A 26840-nucleotide genomic window follows, 5' to 3' on the forward strand; every position below is an offset into this window, starting at 1 on the left:
GTTTGAGGTGCAAAGGGGTGCAATTTGCGTTGCATGCATCAAAGCAGATCCTGCAGAAAAATGAGTGGAGGAATGAGGGAGAAGGATGAAGTACAATTAAATGTCACGACTCGCTGAGAAGGTGGCATTTATTATGTATTTAATGATGAGGCCAATTTTTGATCAGCGACCCTTGAATTATACCAGAGAACTGAATTCAAGCGACCCTTGAATAATACTGGACAGAATGTTGCCTAATGTACATGTATAATGTACATGTTAACTTCTGATTTTCTGTTAACTTATCTTTTGAGTATTGTGATGTGATTTATGTATTCAATATATGCTTCTTTTGGAAATGGAAATGAATGAATGAATGAGTGAATGAATGAATGAATGAATGAATGAATGAATGAATGAATGAGTGAATGAGTGAATGAGTGAGTGAATGAATGAATGAATGAATGAATGAATGAATGAATGAATGAAAGAATGAATGAAAACATAAATGTATACTTGTGTCACCATTCATGTACGGTAGTGATAATGATTACACCCTGTGCCGATACTGGATAGATGACTGTGTGCTCAATGTCAGGGATGTACAATACAATATTGCCATGGTGTAAATTCTACCTTTTAAACAACCTTCACAGACAAACGGCACTCCCAAACAAGATTGAGAAGCCGGTCTGGAGATTGTGTCTCTTGAAAGAAAGATGTCGCAGATAGTTGAATGTGTGCCAAATTTCTCTGAAGGTCAGAGCAAGGAGGTAAGTGTAGTCTGTAGATGACAAACTGCAGACAATTTAAAGGGAAAATCCACACTCAAGTTGAAAATGATCGATAAGCAGAGTAGACTTTAACAATTGACAGGAAATTTGAATTAAGTCAGACAAAAAATTAGGGAGTCATGGAATTTGAAAGTTTCTCATTTAATTTCTTAAAGGCATGGTATAGTTTCAGTTGAGATGGGGCTTCAGGTTTGTCACGATTTTTGTGAGATGATGAGAAACCTTTTATGAAATACAGAAGAGCATACATTTCTAAGAGCAGTTCAAAGTTTAGTTCATGAAAATTGGTTTGGAAATGGCTGAGATATCTAAAAATAAAGAAATTGAAATAAATGGTTGGACCCACCTTTTATTAGGACAGCTTTGTTTTACTTTGTTTTTGGCTATCTCAGCCATATCAAAACTGATTTTCATCAAATAAACTTTGAATTCCTCCTGAAATTGTTTGCCCTTTAACATTTCATAAGTGGTTTCTAATTATCTTGCAAAAAGTTATCATTTGAATTCCCCATCTCAACCAAAGCTGTATCCCTTTAACCCTTTGTTTACTATGAGTGCTTATTTGCACAGAAAGACCCATTATAGTATTTTACACACTCTCCAAAATTTCTCCCAAGTGATTCTGATCATGATTGAATATGTGCAAATCAACTGAAATGACAATGTCATTGCTTTTTCAAGTCTTCCATTGCTTTGTGAATTAAAGTGTTAGAAATATCTTTATTTGGTAAAAATGTATCATAATCTGTCATTTGTTACATCTTTTATTTTGATGTTTAACTACATGTACTTGTATCTAGTGAAAATTTAGATGATTTTTTTTTAGTTGACTTTCATAGCAATATCAGCCTCACCATGGAATGGAGTTTCTCTTTAACTGGCTGCTGACTAAAAGCCATGTAATTAATGTCTTGTGTTCCCTGAAGTCTAAGACAGGAAGTCCCTCCCCTAGGGTGTCTTCCGTTTGTCTTGAACGATTCTCTCGCTGCACAATGGAGAGGAGAGTGCTATTTATAGGCCTACATTATGTGATTGGAAACCTCACTAAAGATACTCTATGCATGTTCATTCATAGGTATGAACATTACCCATGAGATCAATATTGTAGCCTGTGACAGTTACGGTTAAGGTATTGATGATTTTGCACCAGCAGGAATTCCAATTGGCTCAAATTTAGAACGAAAATTGGAAATCAGATATGTAGATAAAACTGTCTGTTCTCAAGGGACAAAGAGAGTAGGGAACCAAATATGGATGCATTTTTTTTTATTTATTCAGTTTCCTTTACCCAGGGTAGCCCCATCAGTGGTTTACACACTGTTATTCTAGGGGGCCATGCAATATATGCGTGGCACAACTTGCAAGAATGACTATTAAATACCCCCTTTAATCCCCAGAAACAGTTGAAACAGTTGACTGCAGTACTGTGTTCCAGGCTGTTGAAATTGCAGTGAGGGCCAGTGAAATGTTTCTTTATGGTCACTGTACAGAACCTTCCTCTGGCCATGGATCCTTGGTCAATATTCAGAAAGAGATTGTCTTTTCAAACCATGAAAATCCTTACGGAATATTAATAAAAAACTTTTCTCTGGTGAATGTTTGTGTATAACTTTCTTTGATGACAGATCATTGATGCCATTGCCAGTGCAGTGGCCCAGACTCCGGGCTGCCAGCTGCTGGACGTGGACCCTGGCCCGTCCACCAACCGGACGGTTTACACTTTCGTGGGCTCACCGATGGCTGTCATAGAGGGCGCCCTCAACATGGCGCGCGTCGCTCGCAGCTTGATCGACATGAGGATCCACAAGGGTATGGCATAGCTTTGTGATACCTTGCAAGTTGGTATGGGTGTTGAGTTAACTCAGTCCAAATAAGTCTTTCTATTGATTCCACCATGTTCATGTGTAATAAATCAACATTCTTTGTAAAAAATTGTTATTTCGATATTCTGTCAGGTAGATGGATTCTAGACGTAATTGGGCTTTGTGGTGGATACTTCTAGAAATGTGATATTTCCAGAACAGTGATTTGAACATCATACTTGTACTGAAAAAATAGATATTTTCATGCGAGTAATTTTTTTGCTTTCAGCCGGGTAAGATGAATTTGAATTTTTTTTGAATTCTGCAGAATCAAGACATTCATTAGTGGAAAATATGTCATGCAAAAATATTTGCTTGATTTTATTTTTTTTTTTGGCACTGGTTTCTGGTCGCAAGAAATGTGCAAAAGTTTTCACACTGCAAAAATGTCCACTTGTACAGTATTGTAGAGTATGATTCAAGTTTTTACATATATATTAGAACCTGCATTTGTGTTAATAATGAGTTTACCATGTTAGTATGCTGCACATAATTCTCGCTATCGCCAATGACGTAAAAAGTACCCGGATGTGGCTTTTTCGTCAAGATTTAGTGCACTTGGTAGCAAGGGCACTTCCGGCGCGGGGCATAATTTGCACAACGCTAGCGTGCGCGTACGTGTACCTTACCTATAGCGCAGCGCCGACCACGGTACCTACAGTATGTAGGCCGCTGTGTATATACCGCCCGAGCCAGCGAGTGGCCAGGCCTGTCATACTCGTACACTGTAGTCCCCGCCGGCGGCCGGCCTTGCATTAGCATGCACCATAGACAGAAAGATCCGTCTGTCCGGAGGACTCTTTTATATTTTGCCATTAACGCTGTCCTCCGTAGACGGAGGGGATCGGTGAAGCCAGACGCAGTCTCCGCGGAACATTCCCCGACGGACAGATACAGACCGATATTTCGGTCAACACGCAGCGCATAAGCTAATTACATAACACATACCGGTACGGCGTACTGCTTGATCATGCGATCGATGTGCACATCACAGATCAGTCATCTCTGCATACGCTGAAAATATGCTGGAAAATATTCACCCACCTGGATATGCAGTGTATGCTTTTTTTTTTTTGTTCTCTGTCGAAATGTCGCGAACACAATCGGGAACGAACAGTGATCTCGAACTTATCCTGTCTCCGAAGCAATTTCTTCCAAGTAAGTACGTACAATGTACGTAGGCACAAGGCCTACTACCTAGTGCTACTATAATACTACCACTACACTGTACTAGTAAGTCGCGCGTGCACGTACTGCGCTGTGGAGTCACCCGCAAACTTCACCCACGCGGCCACGTCACGTCTCGCATACCATTAAGGGTCCTATTTCTGCAGATTTTTTTCATTTATTGTCGTGCGAACAACACATGGCAGCTTCGCAGCAACAACCAATAGTCGTATTAACAGCAATTTCTTAAGAATGGAGAAATTTCAAATCATATTAAAGCTGTAATTCAAGTCGAGAAAACCGGAAGTACACGTAGAATACAGTCGGTTGTGTGTGTAAATAGCATTAGTCACGTATCACGCGCGTACGAACGGAAGTGACTTTGCTACCGGACTATCCCATAATGCACCGTAAATGACGCTTAAATCAACATCCGGGTACTTTTTACGTCATTGGCGATAGCGAGAATTGATATTGTGCATTTAAATTTGACAGGTATTCGTTCATAGCCTTTGGGGCTAAAGAAAAAAATAAACAAATATAAGAAAAGCACAAAGTTTTGCCCTATGAGGCAATTGACATGAAATATTTCTAGTCCACTTTCTAGTTCCGGTAACTTTTTACCCTTCACAGAGAAGTGACGCCACTGTGAACATAGGTGAATTTGTTTTGTATGTGTTTTTAGGAGGTCTCATTTGAAAGCTTGAGGCTGTAGGTGTTGCCTCAAAAGAGAAATGAAATCAATGCAGTATGGCTTTGATGGAAGAAATGTTTACTATTTGTTTGTATGACTGGTACTTTCATATTCCCCAGGTGAGCATCCTCGTATGGGGGCGCTAGATGTGTGTCCGTTTATCCCCATTAGTGGGGTGACCATGGAGGACTGCAACCAGTGTGCCGAGGAGTTTGGACGTCGGCTAGGGGAGGAGCTACAGGTGCCTGGTATGTTTCTGAAGCTCCCCAAAAGCTCCTGTTGACAAAAACTATTTTTACAGTGGCGGATCCAGGGGGGAGCTCACCGGATGCACGCCCCCCTTTATTTTTTTTGTTAAAACAAAAGAAATAAAAAGAAAAAAATGGAGGGGGCGTGTGCACCCCCTTTAATTTTGTAAAGACCCCCCCCTTTACGGAGTTCCTGGATCCACCTCTGTATTAGCGTACAAAGAGCCCAGAGGGCATAGTGACGTGGCCAATGGTGATGACTAGTGTTATGTCGGAGATTCTCATTGAAGTAGCAGGAGGGCTTGATTTGTCTCACAAAGAATGAATTCACCATGAATTTGCGTAGAAGTGACATATAAGCCACAGATTAGTGAAAGATTTGGTGAATCATGCACAAAGAAAAGCTAAGAGTTTTCTGCCTTGCTGGCATAGCAGAAGCGAGACGTGGCGTCACTGCAGGTCCAGTGCGAATATTGGTGAAGTTTGACAAGGTCATAGGTCAAAAGGTCAATGATGTACTTACGGGGTACATTGAAAAAGACTGTATTCACAAATTGTGATATGCAGGCAAGACATTGCTTGGCATTTACCTTGTAATACCATGACGTGCCCATTGTATCATCCTCTATGCAGGGCTCGACACTAACGGTGGCCCGGTGGCCCGGGGCTACCAAAAATGAAAGTTGGGCCACCAAATTTCAAAAAAGGGCAAATTTGGTGGCCCGCCTCGGGCCACCAAATTTGCCCTTTTTTGAAAAGTATGTCAATAAATTTGTAACTTTTTGCGCCGGAAATTAGCAGTTAAATTTGTTCAAAGGATGGATGAAAAGGACTGAATGAATGCCTGATAGTGAGTGTTGCAAGTTTGTTGAAGTTTATTTATGTGTAGATATGTCCAACCTCTAATTCTTACTATCATAAATCTTAAATATTTGACTCATTAAAAAAAAAAAGGACTTTAATGTTTTTTATTGGTTTTTTTCAGGACACCAAATTTTTCTCTCGGGCCACCAAAAATTTGAAATTTAGGATATTGGTGGGCCCATCGGGCCACCAAACAAAAAAGTTAGTGTCGAGCCATGCTCTATGTTTATGACATTGCCATTTAACCCATTTAGGATGGATTGATATTACTGCAACACGCATTTCCCATAAACACCTGCCCGAGTATACTCGGGACTCGTCCTCAACAGGTTAAATATGGTGAATGTTGTTACTGGAGTTAGTTTTCTCTTTGTTTTGAAAATCATGTATGAATTTCCCTGAACTTCCAACTTGATAACTGTTAGTTATTGATTTTCACAACATTAACACATAACATGCTGACTAATTCAGCCTTGATTAGTCTTGTAGTTAGTGCTCAGCTTGAATATCCAAGTAGAATTCATGGTAGAATGCAAGTGTGACTTCTAAAGAGACAGAGCGTTTATAGCATCGTTGTGTGTACATCTTGTGTTTACCACCAGTCTATCTCTATGGCTACTCAGCGAGGGAGGAGAAGAGACAGAAGCTGCCCTCTATCAGGGCCGGAGAGTACGAGGGCATGGAAGCAAAGGTCTGTTTACACTTCACTGTCCTCCTAACCCTTTCAGTGCACTGAGTGCTGATTGACACAGAAGACCCCACAGCATTGTACACACAGTCCAAAGTCCCTGGCACAGAAAGGGTTAAAAGGCAAACATCCCCCCATACATCGCTCTCATTCACGTTATACCTTGGCATTGTCCCAATAGCCGGGTTCACACGTACAAATTAGCGGGATGACGATCGCGATGCACATCCCGAGTTTTTTTGCGAGCGTCCACACGTACCAAATTAGCGGGATAGCGATCGCGATCGGTATCCCGCTAATTTGGCGAGCGTCCACACGTACCGAATTATCCCGCTAATTGCCGATAGGCATAACAGCAAAGCCTGCAAACTGGGTCACGCAGCGCCCTTCTCTATCACTGCCTGCGCGCACTTCCTTTGTCCATTGTCTTTTACGCGTCAGTGGTGTGATTCGCGCGCTGTTGTTGTTGTGCTCCAAAGAGGTGTGAAGGACCTCTTCGCAGAGGCCTCGCTGTTGTGATGTGCGCATTGCATGATGGGATATAAAAACTCGAGATTCTAATCCCGACCGTTCACACGTACCAGCGCGGGGCCAATTATCCCGCTAATTGACGAACCAGCGCAAGATTTCTTGGGATTAGCATCGCGATGCTTATCCCGCTAATTTTCGGGTTTTTTCTGTCCACACGTGCAAAAAACTCGGGATGACGATCGCGATGCAAATCTCGAGATTTGTATCCCGCTAATTGATGTACGTGTGAACCCGGCTATTGTATAGTAGATGAGTCATAATGTAGTAATGTTCATCATATTGTGTACATTATCTTGTTGAGTGCTTGTAAAACGTGCTCCCCCAATATACCTCCCTCCAGGATGTGATGGTTTACTGTAGATTCAAAACATATGGCACATCTGTTTCCTGTAAGCAGTGGGTCAGGCTGAATCAAGGGGTCATAGGTCTTCATCTGTACCCTTCCCCGGAGAAAAGCGAAAGCCAAATTCTAAGCGATGTTCAACAATTTAATTCTATTAGCGCCTGAGAAAAATAATCAGCTGCTCTAGATGATATTGTAGATCAATGTAGACTCAAACAGCGCAGTGACTCACAATGTTTGGATGTGTAATCAGTGTGCTCTGGTGGTGTACAATCCTTCTCCCCTCCCGTACGACAGTCATGAGATCATACAAATGTGACAACCAAGGCACTGTGATTTTCCAGTAAGACCTTTTTGGGTATGAGTTCATGTGTTTATGGTAGAGTGTTAACATTGACATTGATTGATTTGATCTATTGTCCAATAAGGAAATTCAGTTTTCATATGGTTTGACGATACAGATACATAAATATAACAATATACATAGATACATACATACACATTTTGATAATACATGCAGCTTGTTCATAAACAGGAAAATAACATTCTAACAGATAGTCAATTAAAATTTGCTACATGCTTGAATGTTATAAATAACACACAAACACATTTTGTCTATGTTGTTATATAACAATATCAACATTACACTACATTCATAACAAATATAAGCAAATACATTTTTTTTTTTTTTTTTACCTTGCAGGGTTGAGAAATGCTTTTATTGAAGGACATGTTTTTAAATGAGGGACATGTTTATTTGTTTTTTTAAAATATTTTTTATTGGACAGGTGGTAAGCCTGGATTGGAAGCCAGACTTTGGCCCCGCCAAGTTCGTGCCGACGTGGGGCGCCACGGCAACGGGGGCCAGGAAATTCCTGATTGCCATGAACATCAACGTCCTTGGCACCAAGGAGCAGGCGCACCGCATCGCGCTCAACGTTCGGGAGCAGGGTAGGGGGCCAGAGAAGGTGAGATACTAGTCTTGTCTCAAGGCGTCACAGCCATTTTGAAAAAAATATTAGGTGATAGAAAAATGGGATCATGGAACGATGGTGCTATTGTAGTGCATTGTGTCTGTTTGACATTTGTATAAACATGTGTGGGAGCAGAGTAGGGGCAGAAGCAGTGCAATGCTAGTCTCATGTCAAGGCATTCTGCCTATTTGTATGCTTATCTATTACATGGTACTTTTGATTTAACACTTTACCCCCCTCCAGGTCAGTTCCCCTTTCATAAACTTGATGTTAATATCACAAAGATGTACTGTAATTATAAGCTCATATTTTTCTCTTGCTAAATGTAACTTTATGTGACGTTTGATGTAAATTTAGAGAGACTACATTACCTTATACCAGGTAATTGAGTCAAGGCTTCTAAGAATGTTTAGAGTATCCAACTGTGACATCATAGCCCTTCATTGCCATGGAAACAGGTTGTAAACAACCTCATGTAATCTGAATATCTGTGAACACAGTGGTTGCTAATCATGCTTGTACCAGGTACCAACCCATATTTGTGTGGAACCAGCACACAGCTACAAATGTACGTATAACAAAAGGCTGTGACGTCATTCGCAAGCTTCGGTACTCTATTGCAGTGGCGATACATAACTTACTCATGACAGTGTTAACATGTGTACTAGAAGCTAAACTCTCTGTCTGTCTGTCTGTCTCTCTCTGCATTGTCCCCTGAGCAGGCGGGCAGGCTGAAGTCCGTGCAGGCCATAGGGTGGTGGCTTGATGAGTACAACCTGGCCCAGGTGTCCATGAATCTGACAGACATTGATGAGACTCCTATGCACGTCGCCTTTGAGGAATGCCTCAAGGACTCCAAGGTATGTACAGTAGCCATCTAGAAATCTATGATTGGCTGAGATATTGGTTTGTGCCACTGTTCTCTGTAGGAGGTATCTAGATATCTCATTGGCCAGTTGCTTTGAAGCTGCCATGACGCCATCTTACCAGGCACATCGCCCATACTGTTGTGTATGGAGCCCATGACATAACGTGGTCGTGGTTACAGTCTCTGCTGGAAAATGAATGCAAGTCCCCATAGAACGTGCCTGGTAAGATGGTGGCATGGCGGCTTCAATTGTTTGTACAGTGAGAATGGGCCAAAGTGATATTCACATGCAGTGTACTTCCTATAGAGAGCAGTGGTTTGTGCAGAATATGTACTAATACATGTATATCAATGTCAATGTTATGGAATGCCTCTTTCTATATGATAAAAAGTTAGGCATTTTACAACAAAAAACACAGCTTTGCTTTCCTCATCAGCATGTGCATGAGCATCGCGATGGCATCCGATGTGACTACCAGGTACTGAACTATACCAATTAATTTGCCTTTGCTCTAGGAATTTTCATATTGTAATGAAAATCAAACAAAAATAACAAAATCTGACTTGCTTTTCCCACTAAAGTTTAGTAGCAGTGTTCATATTTTGATTTTGCTTAATAATAACTCTCATGTGTCTAGGCCATTGTCTTTATGAAAATATGCTGCCTATTCGTGTTTCCCCCCGACAGGAACTGAATGTCGCCCTCTGTGGGGCCCAGCTGGTGGGTCTGGTTCCCCTCAAAGCCATCCTAGAGGCAGCTGAATACTACATCGAGAGAGATAACCTCTTCATCATGGAGGAATCCCAGAAAGTCAGACTGGTGAGAACCTTTGGATAAGCATATTTTTTCCCCTGTTCTGTCATGGGCAAGTTACTGTCTTACATATTTAAGGCCACCGCACACTACACGATCAGACTGGTCTTAAAGTCTTGAGCCAAGCTGGGTCTTAAGATCAGTCGTACGACCGGACACCGCACACTATACGACCCGACTGTAAAGCGTGCGCAGTGCGCACTGCGTGCGCTTGCATTTTACTGTATTGTGAATGACTGAAAGCTCACGACTGGTCGTAGAAATTCAACATGTCAAATCTCTACGACTGGCGCTAAGACCCAGTCGTACGACTAGAAAATGGCAAGACTGTGACGTCACACTTCTAGTCTTAAGGTCTTAAGACCAGTGAATCGGGGCAAAATCGTGTAGTGTGCGGCGGGCTTTGCAGTGTACTGTATGCACCAAATATTTTGTTAGGTTTTTATATTTGTGAGTCAGTTGCTATTCACAAATTTGAAGACACCCAAAAATATTGACTCTGATCCTGATATGAATGCGATGCGCATGTATACATTTCTCTGCTCAGTACTGTTCTCCGCAGTCGCAAATTTAACTACACTTGTACTTGCAAAATCGTCAGGAAGTTACGATTTGCGAAAATTTAGGTTTCACTAAATCTAATCATGGCGTATACCGTATTCTATTAGTACATAGCACATGTATTGATTTTCAAAATTTTAGCATATCCCAGGTTCTTTTCGACCCATACAAAGTGTACCTCATTACTTCATTAATGCTAATAGAATTCCAATTACCCTCCTTGTCATAGGTATAGCTCAGGAAGTTTATGAACACGCAAGTTTCTTTGTGAAGAGGGATGATGTTCATATCTTATTCCGTCACAGTGGTTTTCAAGCGTGAAATCACCCATCACAAAATTGTCTATCAAGTCTCAATTATTTATGGCCCGTATATAGTATGAAAAGATTTCTGTCTCGCAAAGTGACTTTCAGTGTTTACACTCAGAATGCAGTGATAGATTAATTGACCCTTCTCCTTCACAGGCTATCAACCGTCTCGGCCTGAGCTCCTTGGAGCCATTCAACCCACGGGAGAAAATCATTGAGTGAGTTTTTCTTTTCTTTTTTTTTTCCTGATATTCTTCTTCTTTCCTTTCTTCTGCACAAGTCTGACAGCACTCTGATAAGAGAATGTCAGTTAATATCTTGAGCAAAATTGTGCATTGCACATCCAGAGTTGTCATCGCTGCTGTTGTTATATTATTCATGGGAATGTTTGTGTCAAAATCTTAGCAGTCTGTGCTTTTCTTAAAATGAAATTTACGGGATACATTTCATTGCCTAGTGTGAGCCTGTGATAAGCTGACTGACAGTGAGTGATTATAAGTGCCAAATTTACCTGCTTGACTTGCCATCTGAACTTACGACAAATCAAGTATGTGATTTGTGTATACTACATAAAAAAAAAAAAAAAAAAAAAAAAAGATTGTTACCAGCACTTTGTGGGGAAGATATTCAAGTGCTGTCATAGTAGAGCCATCCTGATGCAATACTATCAATCAAGCATTAATTGTCCTTGTAGGAGAAGTTTGTTGTCATCACAGGGGTTCAATGATTCCATTAATTTTGTTGTGGGGAAACATATGATGTATACAGATAGATTCTGTCTAATCAGAGAGTTTTGTGTGTCTTGGCATATGTTCCCCCCTCTCTTTCTCTATCTTGTGTATCTCTATCTTCTCTGAGGGTCTGGCTGTCTACATTTTGAGTGTAACTTGTCTTTGTCTTTTCATCTGCCACACTAAATGCTCATAGTGTGTATGATTTGGTGAACCACACACTGTGCCATTACCGACCGGTCTACAAGAGTGCAAGATGGCTGACTCATCTGCCTGGCATTCTTTATTTTATGCCAAACAATCTACATAACATGCTAGCTGGTCCAATAATGTATTCCAAGCATTCCAGCGTATGCCAGTCAGTCCAGTATAATCAGTGTATTCCAGTGTAAAGTATTAGTCAATCTAGTGTATGCTAGTCTACCTAGTATAATTATATTATGTACTGTACCAGTCACTCCATTGCATAGTCAATCAATACATTTTATACCAGCAACCAGTGTATCCCAGTCTATCCAGTGTATACCAGTCAATCTTATGTGGACCAGTGTGGTACCATGTATTTCAGTCAAAAGTGTATACCCGAATGGTAGAGTGTGTACCTGTGAACACAATGTACAGAACGCCAGTACGTATAAACTTAGTGTATACCAGCTAGTCCGTGCTGTTCTGGGAAATAAGTTGACAATTAACTAAGTATTCACTGTCCTAATATATATAAGGCTCCACTTTTTGATACTTGTACATTGTTATGAAAAAGGAACTTATACATCGGAACGCTCCATTGTACACATGTGTACACTGTGTACTAAACCAGTGTTGTGTCCCTCCCCAGGTACATGATTGATGCGGATGCTGATGGCCCACTGGCCTCCATGAGCCTCAAGTCTTTCATCATCAATGTGGGAGCAAGGTCCTCGGCTCCAGGTGGAGGCTCAGTGTCTGCAGCTATTGGAGCCATGGTAAGGAAGGAATCTTTCTACGCCAGTTTAGGTGTTGTGTAGTTATACTGGTAGTTATAGTACAACAGCACCATCTGGTGTTTGGGACTCTATACCTGTGACTTGTACCACTGCTGGGTGAATACCAATAAAGTTGTTGCTATATGATCACAGGTCAACCCGGATTCCTCCCATTGATGCGCTACTTCTTCTTCCTCCTCAGATTAAGAATTGGTCGGATGGGGGGGGGGGGGGGGGGGGAGGGGGATTGTGGAGGAGGGGGAGTGGAGGGTTTATGATCTAGAGAATTGGCCAGCATTTCAGCAAATTAAAATGTCTTTTTCACTTGGTGGCCATAATATACAGATCTGGCACACAATCTTATTTATGGAGAGTAACAGAAACAAAAAAAAAAAAAGCTCTATACGGGGTATACTCTCTCTGCAAGAAACTAATACTTTTTTTTTTTTTTTTTTCATGTGACATGCATTTGTGGAGGCTAAAACCAAGAGAGAATGAAAGAGAGGTGAGGCATTTATACAAGGTTGAGGATGAGGGTATTTACATCATCATGTCACTGCCATGGACTGACTTTAGCTCAGTGGTAAGGCTGCTGCCTGGCTAGCACCAGGTGATGAGGGTTCAAATCCCAGGCTAATTCCTGCTTTTTCTCTTGATTGTTCATAATGATATAGATCAAACACAATTTTACTTATGGAGAGTAACAGCAAAAACAGCAAGCCTAGATGAATTAAAATTTGTAGATGTTCTCTCTTGCGGACCTTACGAACTTTCCATTCTCCCGTGGCTACGAAATGCAATTACACACATGTAAATACTTGGCATCTGGTTTGCATGCAGCATTTGCTGCCATGTCGGGCTAGTCTGGTGCTAGCCTTCTACAAATTGTAGTTATTGTTGGGAATAGTTATTGTAATGAAAATAGACATGAGATTTGAATGCAACAGTCATTGCAGTGGCAATGTGCATAAAATCTTAAAATGTTAGTATAACTAACACTGGTTTATGGCAGAGAAGTTGGGAGCAATATCAGTGAGCCATTCATCGTTCTTAATGAAGGTCATTTAATTCTCAATAAAGTGTGCTCTAGCCCATTTACTGTCTGTACGTACATCTGTGTCTGCTGTTCTTACATTAGCATCAAACAACTTACACACGTTTACATGTATCTTGGTCAGAGGTGGTATTTATGAGAATCTTTGGTTAAAATGTACGGCTGTACAATGATGCATCTTTCCAGGGAGCTGCCCTCGGTACCATGGTCGGCTGGATGTCGTACGGTAACAAGAAGTTTGAGGCGATCGACGGGACGATGAGGAAGCTCATCCCGCCCCTCCGCCAGGCCATGCACGACCTCATCCCCCTGATTGACGCTGACACGGCTGCCTTTGCTGCCTACATGGTGAGCAGAAATAGATGTTACATGGTGCAAGTCATGTACTGTTCTAGGCTTCCATATGATTAATAAGACCTTGATTGATACATGTATACTGTCTATAGTATCTTATTTTATCTTAGCAAATTTTGCAATTCTGGTATTATTCACATATATCAAAACATGTGAAGCTATCAGCTCTGATCTTGACATGAATGCGACATGCACACACACATTTCTCTGTCCATTGTCATACTCCACAATTGCAAATTTAAACACTCGATCACTGTTAAATTGTAGGGAGGTCCCGATTTCTGAAAAATCAGACTCGCTAGATATATGGCACATATAGTAATAAGAAGCAGTCTTTCCTTAGATATATATATATATATATATATATTGTGAATTGTAACTTCTAAAACAATTTTGTGCGTGGTTGACTTTTGCAACCAAGAACCATAATGGTGGCTTGAGAAAGAAGGACAATATGTACAATAGTAACTACTTTTCAAGAGAACAGTAACAAATTTCCCACCTTCAAGTCAGTTGGAGATGATATACATTGCATTTGTGTTACGGAATGCATCATATTTTTGTGAGTTATTTATTGGAGAATAAAGGTGGACCTACAAAATTTGCAGAAATATAGACACTTCATTTTATTATGCATATGGTGCATTGAATATGCTTGCTGTGGTAAATGCAATTCATTATTATTTGTTGTGGTGTGCATTCAGAGGTGGTAGCATCCATTAATTAACTTGTTCCATCTCCTAGATGTACTACTGCCTAAACTTCATTAGTGCTGTCATTTTGATTTTTTTTTTGTGTGGTAACTGCAAATTATGGTGCATGTGGCTAGACTGTGGAGTGCAGCATATATGGGAAACAGATGTATTCTTCCTAATACTTTTATTTTTTTCTCTCTCTCATACTTGGTTCAATGCCAGCAAAAGTACTCTCCTGTTTTCTAACATTTCTATGTAGTCGCTGAATCCATGCATCCTTTGCAAATATCTCTTTACCATTCACAGAGTGCAATGAAGATGCCTAAATCTAATGAGGAGGAGACAGCAATGTATGTATTCCATGTTCCACGTGTTTATCTTATCTGTTATGTTGTTGGTACAATGTAGGTGCGATGACCAGTTTTTTCGGGGGGGGGGGGGGGGGGAGGAGGAGGGTAGAGAATGAATGGCTTAAAGGGGACTAATAAAGACTTTTGTGTATCTTTTTTTTTTTGCTGCAAGGACACATACCAATGAAATATCTGAAGCATGGCTTTGATTTCTGTGAAGAGAAAACAAAACAAAAAAGATATTGGGTTTATGGAATTTATTGAGCTAAAAAATGCTGTCTGTGACTTTGGTCTGTTTGTCAGTTTAAATAATGATACTTGTTCATTCAGTGCTTATTGCCTCCAAATCATCAGGTTCGCTGTATTGATAATAGTAAAGCATTAGCCACAGCTATGCATATACAGTAGGTATAGACTAGCTGCGTTATCATGCATGCACTCAAGGTGGTTGCATCTAGGTGCATACAGGCGCCAGTGATTTATCGCTTGTATTACATTACATTCATTGCATCAAGTGATGTATCATTACAGAGTTTCAATGCAGCACAATTTCCCACAAATGTTGTCCTGTTTAGGAGGTTTTCAATTGATTGATTACGATTGGTGTATCTCATATGACAAAATTAGTGTCTTTGATTGATGGTCCTTGATGTTTATGTTTTTAAAAAGTGTTGAGTGCTTTGGGGTCGTGGTCCAAATCCTAGACCAGTATTCTAGCACAAGGTGGATTTAAGGGTACATGTACAATTGTATTAGCATTTCAAGCAGAATCAACGTGGTAGGAGAATTTGCATTTGAATGATAAAGCAGTCGATATTCTGATTGACCGTGCAGAATTTCAGCATATATTTAATTGTACAAATATTGACAAGCACTTAAAGTTTTACGGCCATCTGATGACATCAATGATTCGGTGTGTGAACATTTTCATTTGTGTAAATGTACCGGATGAAAGTCACTACAGTTTGTTACCTATTTACCAGAGTGTTTCTATTGACAGATGTGTGTGGATGCAAATTAATAATTGTAAGTTTAGATGTTGACAACGTAAGAAATACTTAAGAGATACTTTTTGATGTGTCCCTGACAGTCGTGATGAGAGCATGAAGTCAGCCATGAGGGGTGCCATCGCTGTCCCCATGAACGTCGCCATGTCGGTCAATGCATGCTGGGACACCATGAAGGAGATGGCTCGCTATGGCAACGTTCAGTGCAAATCTGACCTTCAGGTGACCCTTGAACTCATTTTTCGTCTTTCCACTCTCGCTTGAGAGACATAATGTACATAAATTATGTGTGATCTTTGTCAAGATCATAGCTGCCTCACAGTTGCGATCTTACAAATGACTTTGTACAGAGGGAGACGACTGATTAAAATCTTTCATAGTGCATCTTCACCCCTCTGCTTTCCCCCCGTTGAGGACGGGCTGATTCTGCTACGACATGCATTTCCCATAGACCTCTGCCCGAATATACAGATTGTACTCGGGACTCGTCCTCAACAGGTTAATAATCTCTTGATTTCAAAGTGGAACCTTGTTATGCAGACGTCTGATACAATAAAACCCTCTTATAACAAGTTGATTTTGCTGGTCTCAAATCTTTATATTTCTTTGTTTTTGCACCCTGGTATAGTGAGAAACCTAATATGACAAGGTGCATGTTGTAATGTATTGTCATGGTTTTTTAGTGGGTCATCATTCTAATGAGTTTCCCCGGTACAGTTCTCATTCTTTGGTTGCTGAATGATATTATTCTTAGGATTTTATCAACACAACATTTGTTCTGCTGTGTGATTCCATGTTTTGTTACCTTGGCAACTAGTTTTTGTTCATGTCTTCAGTTTCAAAGAAAGTTGTGTCAAGAGTAAGCCATCTTCATGTCCACAAAATTTCACATGAGGATTAACTTTGGTATTGCAGTGTCTATTGCCAAAACGACTTGTAAGCACAAGTTTCATTCAGATTCGTTTCTGGGAAATGAAAGTGTGACATCAATTCACCAATTTGATTATGGTACAGGTAGACTTCACAATATAGACCAAAATTTATTGTTTTTGCATTGCATTAAATAAGTTTAAACCACAATGCACCTGTTGCTGTTGGAAAATCAATTTGATGTGAATGAGGTTTACTACCTCAAATGGCTTTGCAACCCCCCCCCCCCCCCCCCAAGAAAAAAAAATTAGTGTTTTCTGAAACCTGTTCTCTCTTTGCTTTGATCCTACAGGTTGGGGCCAAGGCTATGGAGCTAGCAGTCTGGGGAGCATATTACAATGTGATGATCAACCTTCCCAGTGTCACTGATCAGGCCTACAAGGATAAGGTGAGCACAGGTGTTCAGTGTAAATTCAACACTGTGTTCTTGTTTTTTTCCCTGTTAACTGTATGGTGTGACCCTACAGACCATCACCAATCAGTGTCATGCTCTACACTGTACTCAGACTGATACACTACTCTACACTTCATTGTACCATATGTTTCTATGCATATTACCTATACTACACTACACTACAGTACAGTGATTATATGATGCACACAATGCCTTCCTTTGTCATAATGAAATTAAAACAAAATTAGACACATCTATTTGTGTTTGAAAAATACATGGGGAGAAGCAGTTTGGCACTGTCAAATGTCATCTAAAGCACCAGTCACATAGACATACAGGGAGAGATCTGTATTGACGCCTTGGACATATCCTTGGACATCCGGGAGGCCAACATGGCAACTTTTGGAGGTCAAAAATATCCAGCGTCATACAAAGACTGCCTTGTTGGCCGAGCAATCCGGGATGGTCCGTGTGGCTGCTGTGTAGCTGCCGTGTTGATCCGTGTAGACGCCACGCTCTTCCGGCATGGACCGTGTAATTACCGGGTGGGTCTGGCATGGTCTGTGTATTTAAAGCGCCATGTAGATGCCGTGCTGTTCAGGCGTAATCCGTGTAGCTGCTGTGTTGATACTGTGCACACAGTCATCAATGCTCATTGATGCTCCATTCAGGGCGAAACTATTTCAGAACTCCCCAGAATTGAGTAGATCCTTGAGGATCCGAGTTTACATGTGACTGGGGCTTTACATTCACAAAGGCTTTGTTTGGTTGTGCACATGCCGCTGTGTATAATGTTTTCTGTACCTGCCCTTGAAGTTTCATCAATGGTTGCACTGTGTATTATATTTTGTGATATTTTGAAATTTGCTTTTTTACAATTGACCTCTTTGCATTTCATGTACATATAATATACATTTGTAGATGATTTTCCTTTATTTTATTGTTTGTCAGCTTTTGTTCTTTTTATCTCGCATGTTTCTCCAGGCCACAGAAGACATAAAGGATTTCCTGCATGTGGCTCAAGAGGGCGCCAAAGAGGTTCTAGAAATCGTGGCCGACCGCAAGGAGTGATGAAGTGCAGTGATGCAGTGTGCAGCGTGTCCCCTACTCTGTCTCTATAGCCATGTGAGGATCTTGATGTGGATGATCTCTCTTGGATGATGATGTGTTGCCGTGGTGATTTCTAGGAAAGTGATGCAGTAGAGGAATACAGCCTGTTGTGTCTTTTTCTGAGAGATGTTTTTTTTATATACCTATATCTGAAATATGTAGTACAAAGTACAAATCTGTCGTCACACAGTGGTGTGTTATTTATGTGGTCTCTACAATTTACCGTCCTTGATAGGTCTTGGATGCGGTAGTTGCGTCCTTTTGCATCCAAGCAATGCAGCACTCGATAATCATACGTGATGATGTGGAAAATAGAATGACTATGCTTTTATTGCATTAGCGCAACATTTGCTTGAGATGTTATAGCATTGCTTTACATTCCTGTGCTTCTGTTTGCGTGCAGAGATGTCCTTCGCTAAAGGCAGTTTTGTGTGAAGAATTGAAAATGTGCGCTTTGACAATGTATTCCTTCATTCCAACTTTCTGCACATTCTTGTACGCTTGGCTCGGGCCTGGAAAGATAAATGGAAAAGACAAACATCAGCTTGAAACCTTAAAAAAAAGTTATGATTATGTGTCCATTTTTCTTTTTCAAGCTGTCAAGTGGTATAACCCAGCTGAACTTTGGTACACTTTGCTTGTGAAGTAGAAAGAGAAAGAAATGCATGTACTGTAAAAGTGGTTTCTTTTGCGGTGGTTTTATTTTCGCCCTTTTCGCGCTTTGAGATTGAACCGTGAATTTAACATCACGCGAAAATGTTTTGAACTCGCCGCTTGTTACAACGCTTGGCGCACATGCACACACAAAGCTTCCGCGCATTAAGTGTATTGGTGGTCAACACACACACAGTGATACCGCGCAATGTAGGTACAAGCATGTTATAAAGTACTCGAGAGACGGGATTTCAGGTAAGCCTACCTTTAATTCTAATTTCTATTTGATAAATAAAAGAACAATTGGATTATAGTTTGGGTTTTCATGTGCAAAATAAAACAGTTTTTGCCGACTGTGATTTCACAGATTTTGCCGACCGCGAATTTAAACACACACGAAAAAGTCGGCACCGATGGAAACCGCGAAAGTATCTGTACGCGAAAGAAACCACTTTTACAGTATGCTGTAAGTAGTTAGTATAAAGCAAAGGCTGCAAAGAAAGTGTGCAGTGTTCCTAGAGAGTGATCATAAATATTCCTTCTATTTTTAAAATCTGCCCTGACATGTTGTGCTGATATTGCCTTTCTGCAGTGTTTAATGAGAGCACTAGACTGTGACTGGTGTTGGATTATGACGGTGCAGTGTGGGAATTTTCATTTTTGATATGATTTTGTACTGCAAAAAGTGTCATGGTAATTTTTTCTTGGTTGTGGCATGACATGGTAGCTTCTTGGGTCAAATTTTCAATATTGACAAGGTTTGTGGGGCAATGATTTCTTGCTTGGTTTGAATGAAGGAGGCAAAAGGCTGAAAAGAAAGTAAAAGAAAATAAAGTCATAACGTGTATGATCAGATCAGCTATTGCAGTGTACTGGAAGTACATGCACCTATTGAAGCTTGAGCATAATTCGCGTAACTTTTTCGTCTATCTTGCTAAGTAGACATCACATACTGTGCACACCATATATCTAGTGAGTCTAATTTTTCGCGAATCAGGACTTTCCAACAATTTTGCGAGTGGTTAAATTCATGATCGGGGAGTACGGTCAAATGAACAGAGAAATGTATGAGTGCATGTTGCATCAAGATCAGGATAAGAGTAAATATTTTTGCACATTGTTAAATTCGTGAGTAGCACCCAGCTCGCAAAATTCACAAAAGTAAACCTCCTGCAAAATATACAAATGTATTATGGCCTATACAGTACGAACGTTTTGTATTTGTTGAGCAGCGGTTATTTATTTATTTATTTATTTTTTCGTTGGAACTTGATTTTAGATCGGATCTCTTAACAAAAATATTAGTGTTCATTCCACAAAGGTTACATTATGTCTTGTTCGTAGGATAGCTGAAATATTGCCCCCTGTAAATGTAATGTATATCTTATCCAAAGTTGAAACTACAGTTTGTAGCTATTAAGAAAACTTTGCCTCCTGAAAAGGCATTTGATACAATACTTGCATGTATTTCTCATTCCAGGGCATTGGTTCTCTATGGAGAATTTAACCCGTTCTGTAATTGGCGTAAAAGTACCTTGGTAATCCTGATTTGCTGAATATTTTGCTCACAAATTTTTACGAGTATGCGATGTATACAGTGTTGTAGTGTTTCCATTTGTTCAGCAAGTTTTGATAGTTTGCTTTGATGTACAACTTGTACATGTATCATGCAGAATGAATGCCACAATGTACAGTGTAGGTGTATGTTGTGGATTTGTGTAAGCAGTATATGTTGTGGATTAGAGTATTAGTTTGACCAGAAAGTTTTGCTGCTGACACTTCTAGGGTTTCAACACTGCATTCTCTACAGAAAATACCTTGAAGGACCTGAGTTGCTAAATATTCTAGTTTACAGAACATGTGAGGTCATTAATGCAATAATTTGAAAAGTCACAGATGAAGCCAATCCAGCGTATGAAGCAAATGAAAAATAAATTCAGCAATATAAAGATGTTTAGGGCCTACACTTATGTTTCTTTATGCATTACTGTAAAAGTGGATATTTTTGCGCGACTAATTTTTCGCGCTCGGCGGGGTAAGAAGAGTTTCGCGTGTTTTTAATTCCACGGAATCAAGTCATCAACTGCAGCTGGAACATATGGCAAACAAAAATATTCGCGTGCTTTTATTTTTGCACTAGTTGTGGGTTGCGCGAAATGCGTGAAAATTTCAATACCGCAAAAATTGCCGCTTTTACTGTACTTTATGCGAGAACTGTGCATGTATACGGTTGTATCTGTATTTTGGTAAAAGGATGCATTTTGTGAAATTGCAGCCTGAAGCAATTCTGGATTTCTGATGTCATTGCTTTTTTGTTGTATTTTGTTTCTGATTTCCAGCGTGATCTTTTGGGCATTGTTTGCAATTCCCATGACCTTGCCCTTTAAGAAAGGTTCAAGGTCTTGTCAATTTTGTATGTGCGAATCAGTGGAAGACTTGCAGTTCGTTGCGTCAGTGACAAAAATTGATGAAAATCATTTCTCAGCTGTGATGACATGCTGCATTTACATCCAAGGTACAATTTTGTATGTAATCATTTGACATTCCAGGTGATGATGTGTTTTTCTGATTAATCATGCCAGCATGCCTCGAAAAGAAGATATGTTTTTTTTTGATATTCCATGCAATATTATCATTTCCCCCCGCATGCTCATCATTAATTAGTCAACTGAATTCTGCCAATGATATATTATACTGTGTGTGAAATTCTTGTGTGCGTGTTTGATACAATAGATCATTAGGCAAATGGCATTTTACATGTACCTTCATACATACACCTGTAGCTGCGTAGTCTTATCATTTTGTTTTTATAAGTCTTGGTGTGATGTTTGTTAGCAACCAGTTGTTAGTTGCTAGGTTTAATTGTGTTATAGGACTTCAGTTTTTTTTTTTAAATAATCAGAAAAAAAAAGTGACCTGAAAAGATACAAGTCAATACTTTTTGTGACACACTGGAAGTAGGACGGCAGTGCATCACAACTTAATTTGTTGACTCAAAGGAAGTTATTTTAAAACAGTATGAACGAAACCATTCTTAAACTGCCTCAGCCATGAGTTTCCAGACTAGGATGTGTATCTACAAATGTAGGATGCTGTTGCTCCAGCTGTGTGCTGTGTTTAGTGATAGTGTTCTTGAACGAAAAGAAAAACTTGCTTAATTTGTCAAAGGAAATTTGTTGGCTGCTACAGAAAGACTACTAAAGCACCTGATTATGAATGAGTAGAGGTGTGTGTACATGTAGGTTGAATTTTGCAATAATTGCAAATGAATGTTGTGCTCTTTATTGTGTCATTCTGTTTCATTGGTACTTTTTTTTTGTCAGTTTTACCTTTTAGGTGGTGTTATTCTTGGCATTTTTGATGGCAAGATCTTTAAAATTATTCTATATGCCTTCATTGTATGTGTGCTCTTAAAATGTACAGTAGATGCTGAGCATAGCTTGCTTGTTGGGTTTGTACTTGTAGGCCTATTCTTCCATTCTGATGTTTCCATCCATCTTTTTACCGTTCTTCTGTGCCTTCTTCATAGCCAGAATATTAGCCTTTTGTGTAGTTTATATACCTGGCAGTTCATCAGTCCCGATTCACACCTGAGAAATAAGAGCGTTTTGCCATGGGATTGCCATGGATTGGTACCTAAACAGTGTTTGAAGGAATACATATGCAGCTGTGTCTGCATTGGGACTACAACGTACAATTGTAGCTCAAGTATGGTACACCTGGAGACCACTTGAAAGCTGTGATGTGGTAGCCCTGAGGTGTACCCTTACTTTGGATCATGTTTGCATGTTGTTTGAACACGCTAATGTTCTGGCAATAGATTCAGCATGTATGGCAGAAGGTGCCACCACTTTGCAGAATCCCTCTCAGTTTCAGTTTTCTACTGTGAAAGATAACCGTTTAGCTTGATGGATCTTGGTAAGGGGTTCACTCTTATTTTTCACATGGGAATGGGGACTAACATATCTGCTACTAAAAGTGCTAGTATTTTTGATACTACGAGAGTGACTTCTGCCATTTGCTGAACACCCTTTAAGTCTTTCAGGATTCCTTTTCAGTTCTTTGACGGGAGAAATTGAAATATCAACCCAAAAGATTCTATTTTTTTTTTTTTTTTTTAATGTCATGTGCACCATGATAGGATTTGCGAGATTGTATGGTGTTCAGGGATATCTTCTTCTTAGGTGCCAGCCATCCAGAGATTTGAAGGGCAAATGAAAAGGGACCGGAAGAATTTACTTTGATTAAAAGACAAAACCAAAAAACAGGTGTTCATTGTTTTGAAGAGAACCAAACTAATTAACCATGACCTTGAATTTGTTTAATACAGGGTGTGATTAATGAATGTACATGTACAGTAGGACTGAAAATTCTTTCTGATGTTACAGTCTAGAAGCAGGTTATGTTACCACCACCCCCCCCCCCCAAAAAAAAAAAAAAAAAAAAATCTATACAAATTCTAAGTTACTGTAAAGAGGCTTTAAGAGTATGGAAGAGAAAATGTTACCATTAAATAATGTGTATAGTATTGCCTAAGGTATTGCTTGGAACATGATATGTAACAGTTCGGATCTTGCAGATATACATTTGTACTGTGTACTTCAGTTTGATGTAATCAGCTAACTGAAAGCAGGGCGTGGAATCTTTTAATGACATTCTCAGAGAATTACAACCCTTTAGTTGTAGTGAGATTCTGTTTTATCAGGCTTTATGAAAAACAATGCAATGCAAAGAAACGTTGAAATATAGGGCAATACAAAGTTACATGGTACTTTCCTATATCAAGAATTAATTATTTTAGTGACCTTTGTGAAAGGATAATGAAAAATTTCTTAAGTTTATTTTTTCTGTCCTGCCAAGCAGGCATATTATCTTTTTTTTTTGTGTGTGTGGAAATTTCTTATATTTGTTGCCCGCATGTGGCTCAATTCTTTTTTTTCCTGCAAACTAATGGAAATGACCTTTTGTTTTATCAGATGCAGGTAGATTTACTTTCTAAAGTCTTAGTGGTTTCTACTATAAAGATTGACCAGTTAACCAGGCCAAAATGATAAAGAATTTCCTATTCAGTGGTAAAAAAAAGGTTATTATACTGTACTACATGCACTTTCGTAGTTCCCAGAGACAAATTTCCTTCTCCTTCTCAAAAATCAACCCAGTTACTGGTTGTGTTTAACCCTAACCAGGCCGGGCTTTTTTGGGTGTTCTGTGGCCGGGGAGGGGTTGATTCAAACCCCCCCCCCCGAGATCTCGGCCGTCGATCGCGCAATCGCCATGAAATTTAGCATGTGCATTACCTGTGGTGTAATCTACCAAGCTATACAAAAAGAAATGGAAATTTTCGTCATAATAACTAATTATGCTACCTGTACACGTGTATGCATAAAATCATACATTTTGCTCTAAATCAGAAATTAAAGCTCCTAGAATCCTAATTTTTGGTGAAAACATTCTTTGTAGCATTCCTAACAATGTACTTAAAAAGAAAATTTGGTATCAAAATCAATTTCTTATGTGTTTTATTGTTTTATGAATTTCTTATGTATTTCATTGTTTTTTCGACCTTTTGTTTTATCATTTTTTTTCCGCAAAATTTATGACAGAACCTTTTTCAAGCATAATTATGCTAAAATTAATTAGTTTCAGCCTATGAAAGTGAAAATAATCATATCTTTACGAATAAGAAGAGAAAACTCCATTTGCATAGACTTTATACACAAAATCACGTTTTTGAGCCATTTTCGGTCTGACAGGCATGTATAAAACGTTATGCAGCGTCGTAACGGTATGCGCGATTTTCGCGAAAATGGTGTCAAAAGATGCGCGAGACTTGAATGTAAAAAGTCAGCGAACGGCGCGGTCAAAAAATTTCGCGCGGCGGAGTAGTTGCGAAAAATGTCGAGGGGGGGGGTTGATTCAACCCCCCCGGCCTTTTTAGGGTGTGTTTAAGAAAGAGAGAGAGGGGGGAAAAATATGTATCTTTTTAAACTACATTGTATATGTATATCATGTACCTGAAACTTGCTGAATGTGTATTCACAGAAGTTCATCCTTTCTTATTCCTTCCATAATACATGTACAGGTACACTGTATGCTCTGATTCATACATGTATGGTTAAAGCATTTTGAAATACTGTGTGTGCATGAGTGTGTGTGTGTAGGAATATGTTGTGTTAGTTCACTGATCCAGAAAAGCCTCTCTGTAGCTGATTTTCTGCCTTGAAAATACATGTTCAGTGTACTTTTGTTTTTGTGTTTTATGTCACATAGGTTGTTGGAATTCCATCTGTAAGATGTGAGTAGAAAAGGACCCAAAAAAGAAAAAGAAAAAAAAAGAAGGAGAATCTAAAACATAGATGTAGTATTTTTCAGTGTTATTACTGAAATATGGGGCTTTTGAAAGTAGAAGGGTGTTCTATATTCTTGATACAGTGTAGATTCCATACAAGCACAAGTGTCTTCATGCCATACCTGCCTATGCATCTTTTCTTCTTCTTTCCCCTGAAATAAAGCCAAAATCATGCAATGAACCTTGTATTTTGTGCAAAAAGTGTGCTTCTTTGTTTGTACATAGTAAATCTAGTCTAGATTTTGGACTCTTTGACAGTTTTAGTTGCCAAAGCAGCTGCTGAACTTCACTACTCTTGTTTATGAAAGTCGAGTGATGGCACAATCTCGAGAACCTGTCGGCCTAGAGGAAAAAAAAAAGAAAAAGAGTCCAGGGCCCCATTTCATAAAAGTTGATATGATATCAACTCTTGCTGGAATGGTAACTTCTCATAGCAACAGCCAATCAGCAAGCTGGATTCTTGTCGTTACCATGACAATTGCCATTCCAGCAAGAGTTGCTTTCATATCAAGTTTTCATGAAATGGGGTCCAGATCAATTGTTCTCTGCTGACGACAGATCTAAGAGGTCAAATGTCATACATTTCTAATTCGTGCGTTCCCTCAAAATCATGAGGGCAAGTACTATAAATGCTATATATTTTATATACAGTAGTCAGCTGAAAACAATTGGTCTGGACTCCTTTGTTTTTTTTTAATCCCTCAAGGCCAACAGGTTCTTGGGGATTGCACCATCACTCAACTTGATGTGTACAGCATAGTTTTGCAGCTTGAATATTAAAAATATATCATACAAAAAGCCCAGAATCTAGACTAGTGCTAATCATGTACAATTTACTCTTTATAGTCAGTCAAAGACACACACACACACTGAAACATACAAGCATGCTGACTTCCACCATTGCTCACACAGTACTAAAGGGAATGAAATATGAATGTATAATGTGGATTTGGTGAGAGCAGCAATATTCGTAGAACACACCAGTGTTATATGGAAATCAGACAATCTGTTAAAATGCTATGAATTTTTAAAGTTTCAATGTTGCCATAAGAAGACCGAAACATTTGGTGATGTTACCCATGGACAATGATATAACAAAAATACATGTACAATGTATAAAGAGAATTCCACATACAGTATTTTCACTTCTCTAGCATGATGAAAAAGCATGTGACTTAAAGACTCTTTTAGAAAACATGGGGAATTATATAACTTTTAACACATGTCAGTATCTAGAGAAGGGAATGTGCACTTTTCATATTATGGAAAATCAAATTTTGTAGAATTCTCTATATATAATTGTATATTCTGAATAATTATTGTCCCACGCGTGGCATCCCAAACTGTCGAAGTCTTTTCATCCAGCCATGGCTAATCATAACTTTTGAACAGATTGCCAGATTTTCCTCAAACATCACTGCTGCATTGTACAAGAAATACCACATGCCCTCAATTCATAATTATACATTTTGTATATTTGGTTTCATTCCCCTTTAAAGTGGTGGATACTGAGCACATCATATGTATGAGTGAAAAATCAGATGCAAGAAAAATC

At 39.4% G+C, this 26840-nt stretch overlaps 1 protein-coding gene across 1 annotated transcript; it reads left to right on the plus strand.

The window, feature by feature from the left end:
* The first annotated feature begins 635 nt into the window (after positions 1-635).
* Positions 636-18813, plus strand: LOC139741969 (formimidoyltransferase-cyclodeaminase-like). Its single transcript, XM_071652534.1, has 14 exons — positions 636-752; positions 2399-2582; positions 4616-4744; positions 6211-6299; positions 7959-8138; positions 8867-9004; positions 9701-9832; positions 10852-10913; positions 12262-12388; positions 13629-13790; positions 14798-14841; positions 15932-16070; positions 17071-17166; positions 18157-18813. The coding sequence occupies exons 1-14, from the start codon at positions 699-701 to the stop codon at positions 18241-18243; spliced, it is 1623 nt and encodes a 540-aa protein (XP_071508635.1). The 5' UTR covers positions 636-698; the 3' UTR covers positions 18244-18813.
* Positions 18814-26840: the final 8027 nt, after the last annotated feature.

Source organism: Diadema antillarum, unplaced genomic scaffold (genome assembly GCF_040938485.1).
Source record: "Diadema antillarum isolate AM-2024a unplaced genomic scaffold, OU_Dant_1.0 seq00000966_RagTag, whole genome shotgun sequence".
In the NCBI taxonomy this organism is placed as follows: domain Eukaryota; kingdom Metazoa; phylum Echinodermata; class Echinoidea; order Diadematoida; family Diadematidae; genus Diadema; species Diadema antillarum.

What these genes read in the sequence shown, in the direction of transcription:
- LOC139741969 (XM_071652534.1), top strand. Translation starts at nt 699, where the DNA reads ATGTCGCAGATAGTTGAATGTGTGCCAAATTTCTCTGAAGGTCAGAGC. An exon ending in ACGAGGGCATGGAAGCAAAG is followed by an intron (nt 6,300 to 7,958) that starts GTCTGTTTACAC and finishes TTTATTGGACAG; the next exon opens with GTGGTAAGCCTGGATTGGAA. An exon ending in CTGCAGCTATTGGAGCCATG is followed by an intron (nt 12,389 to 13,628) that starts GTAAGGAAGGAA and finishes GCATCTTTCCAG; the next exon opens with GGAGCTGCCCTCGGTACCAT.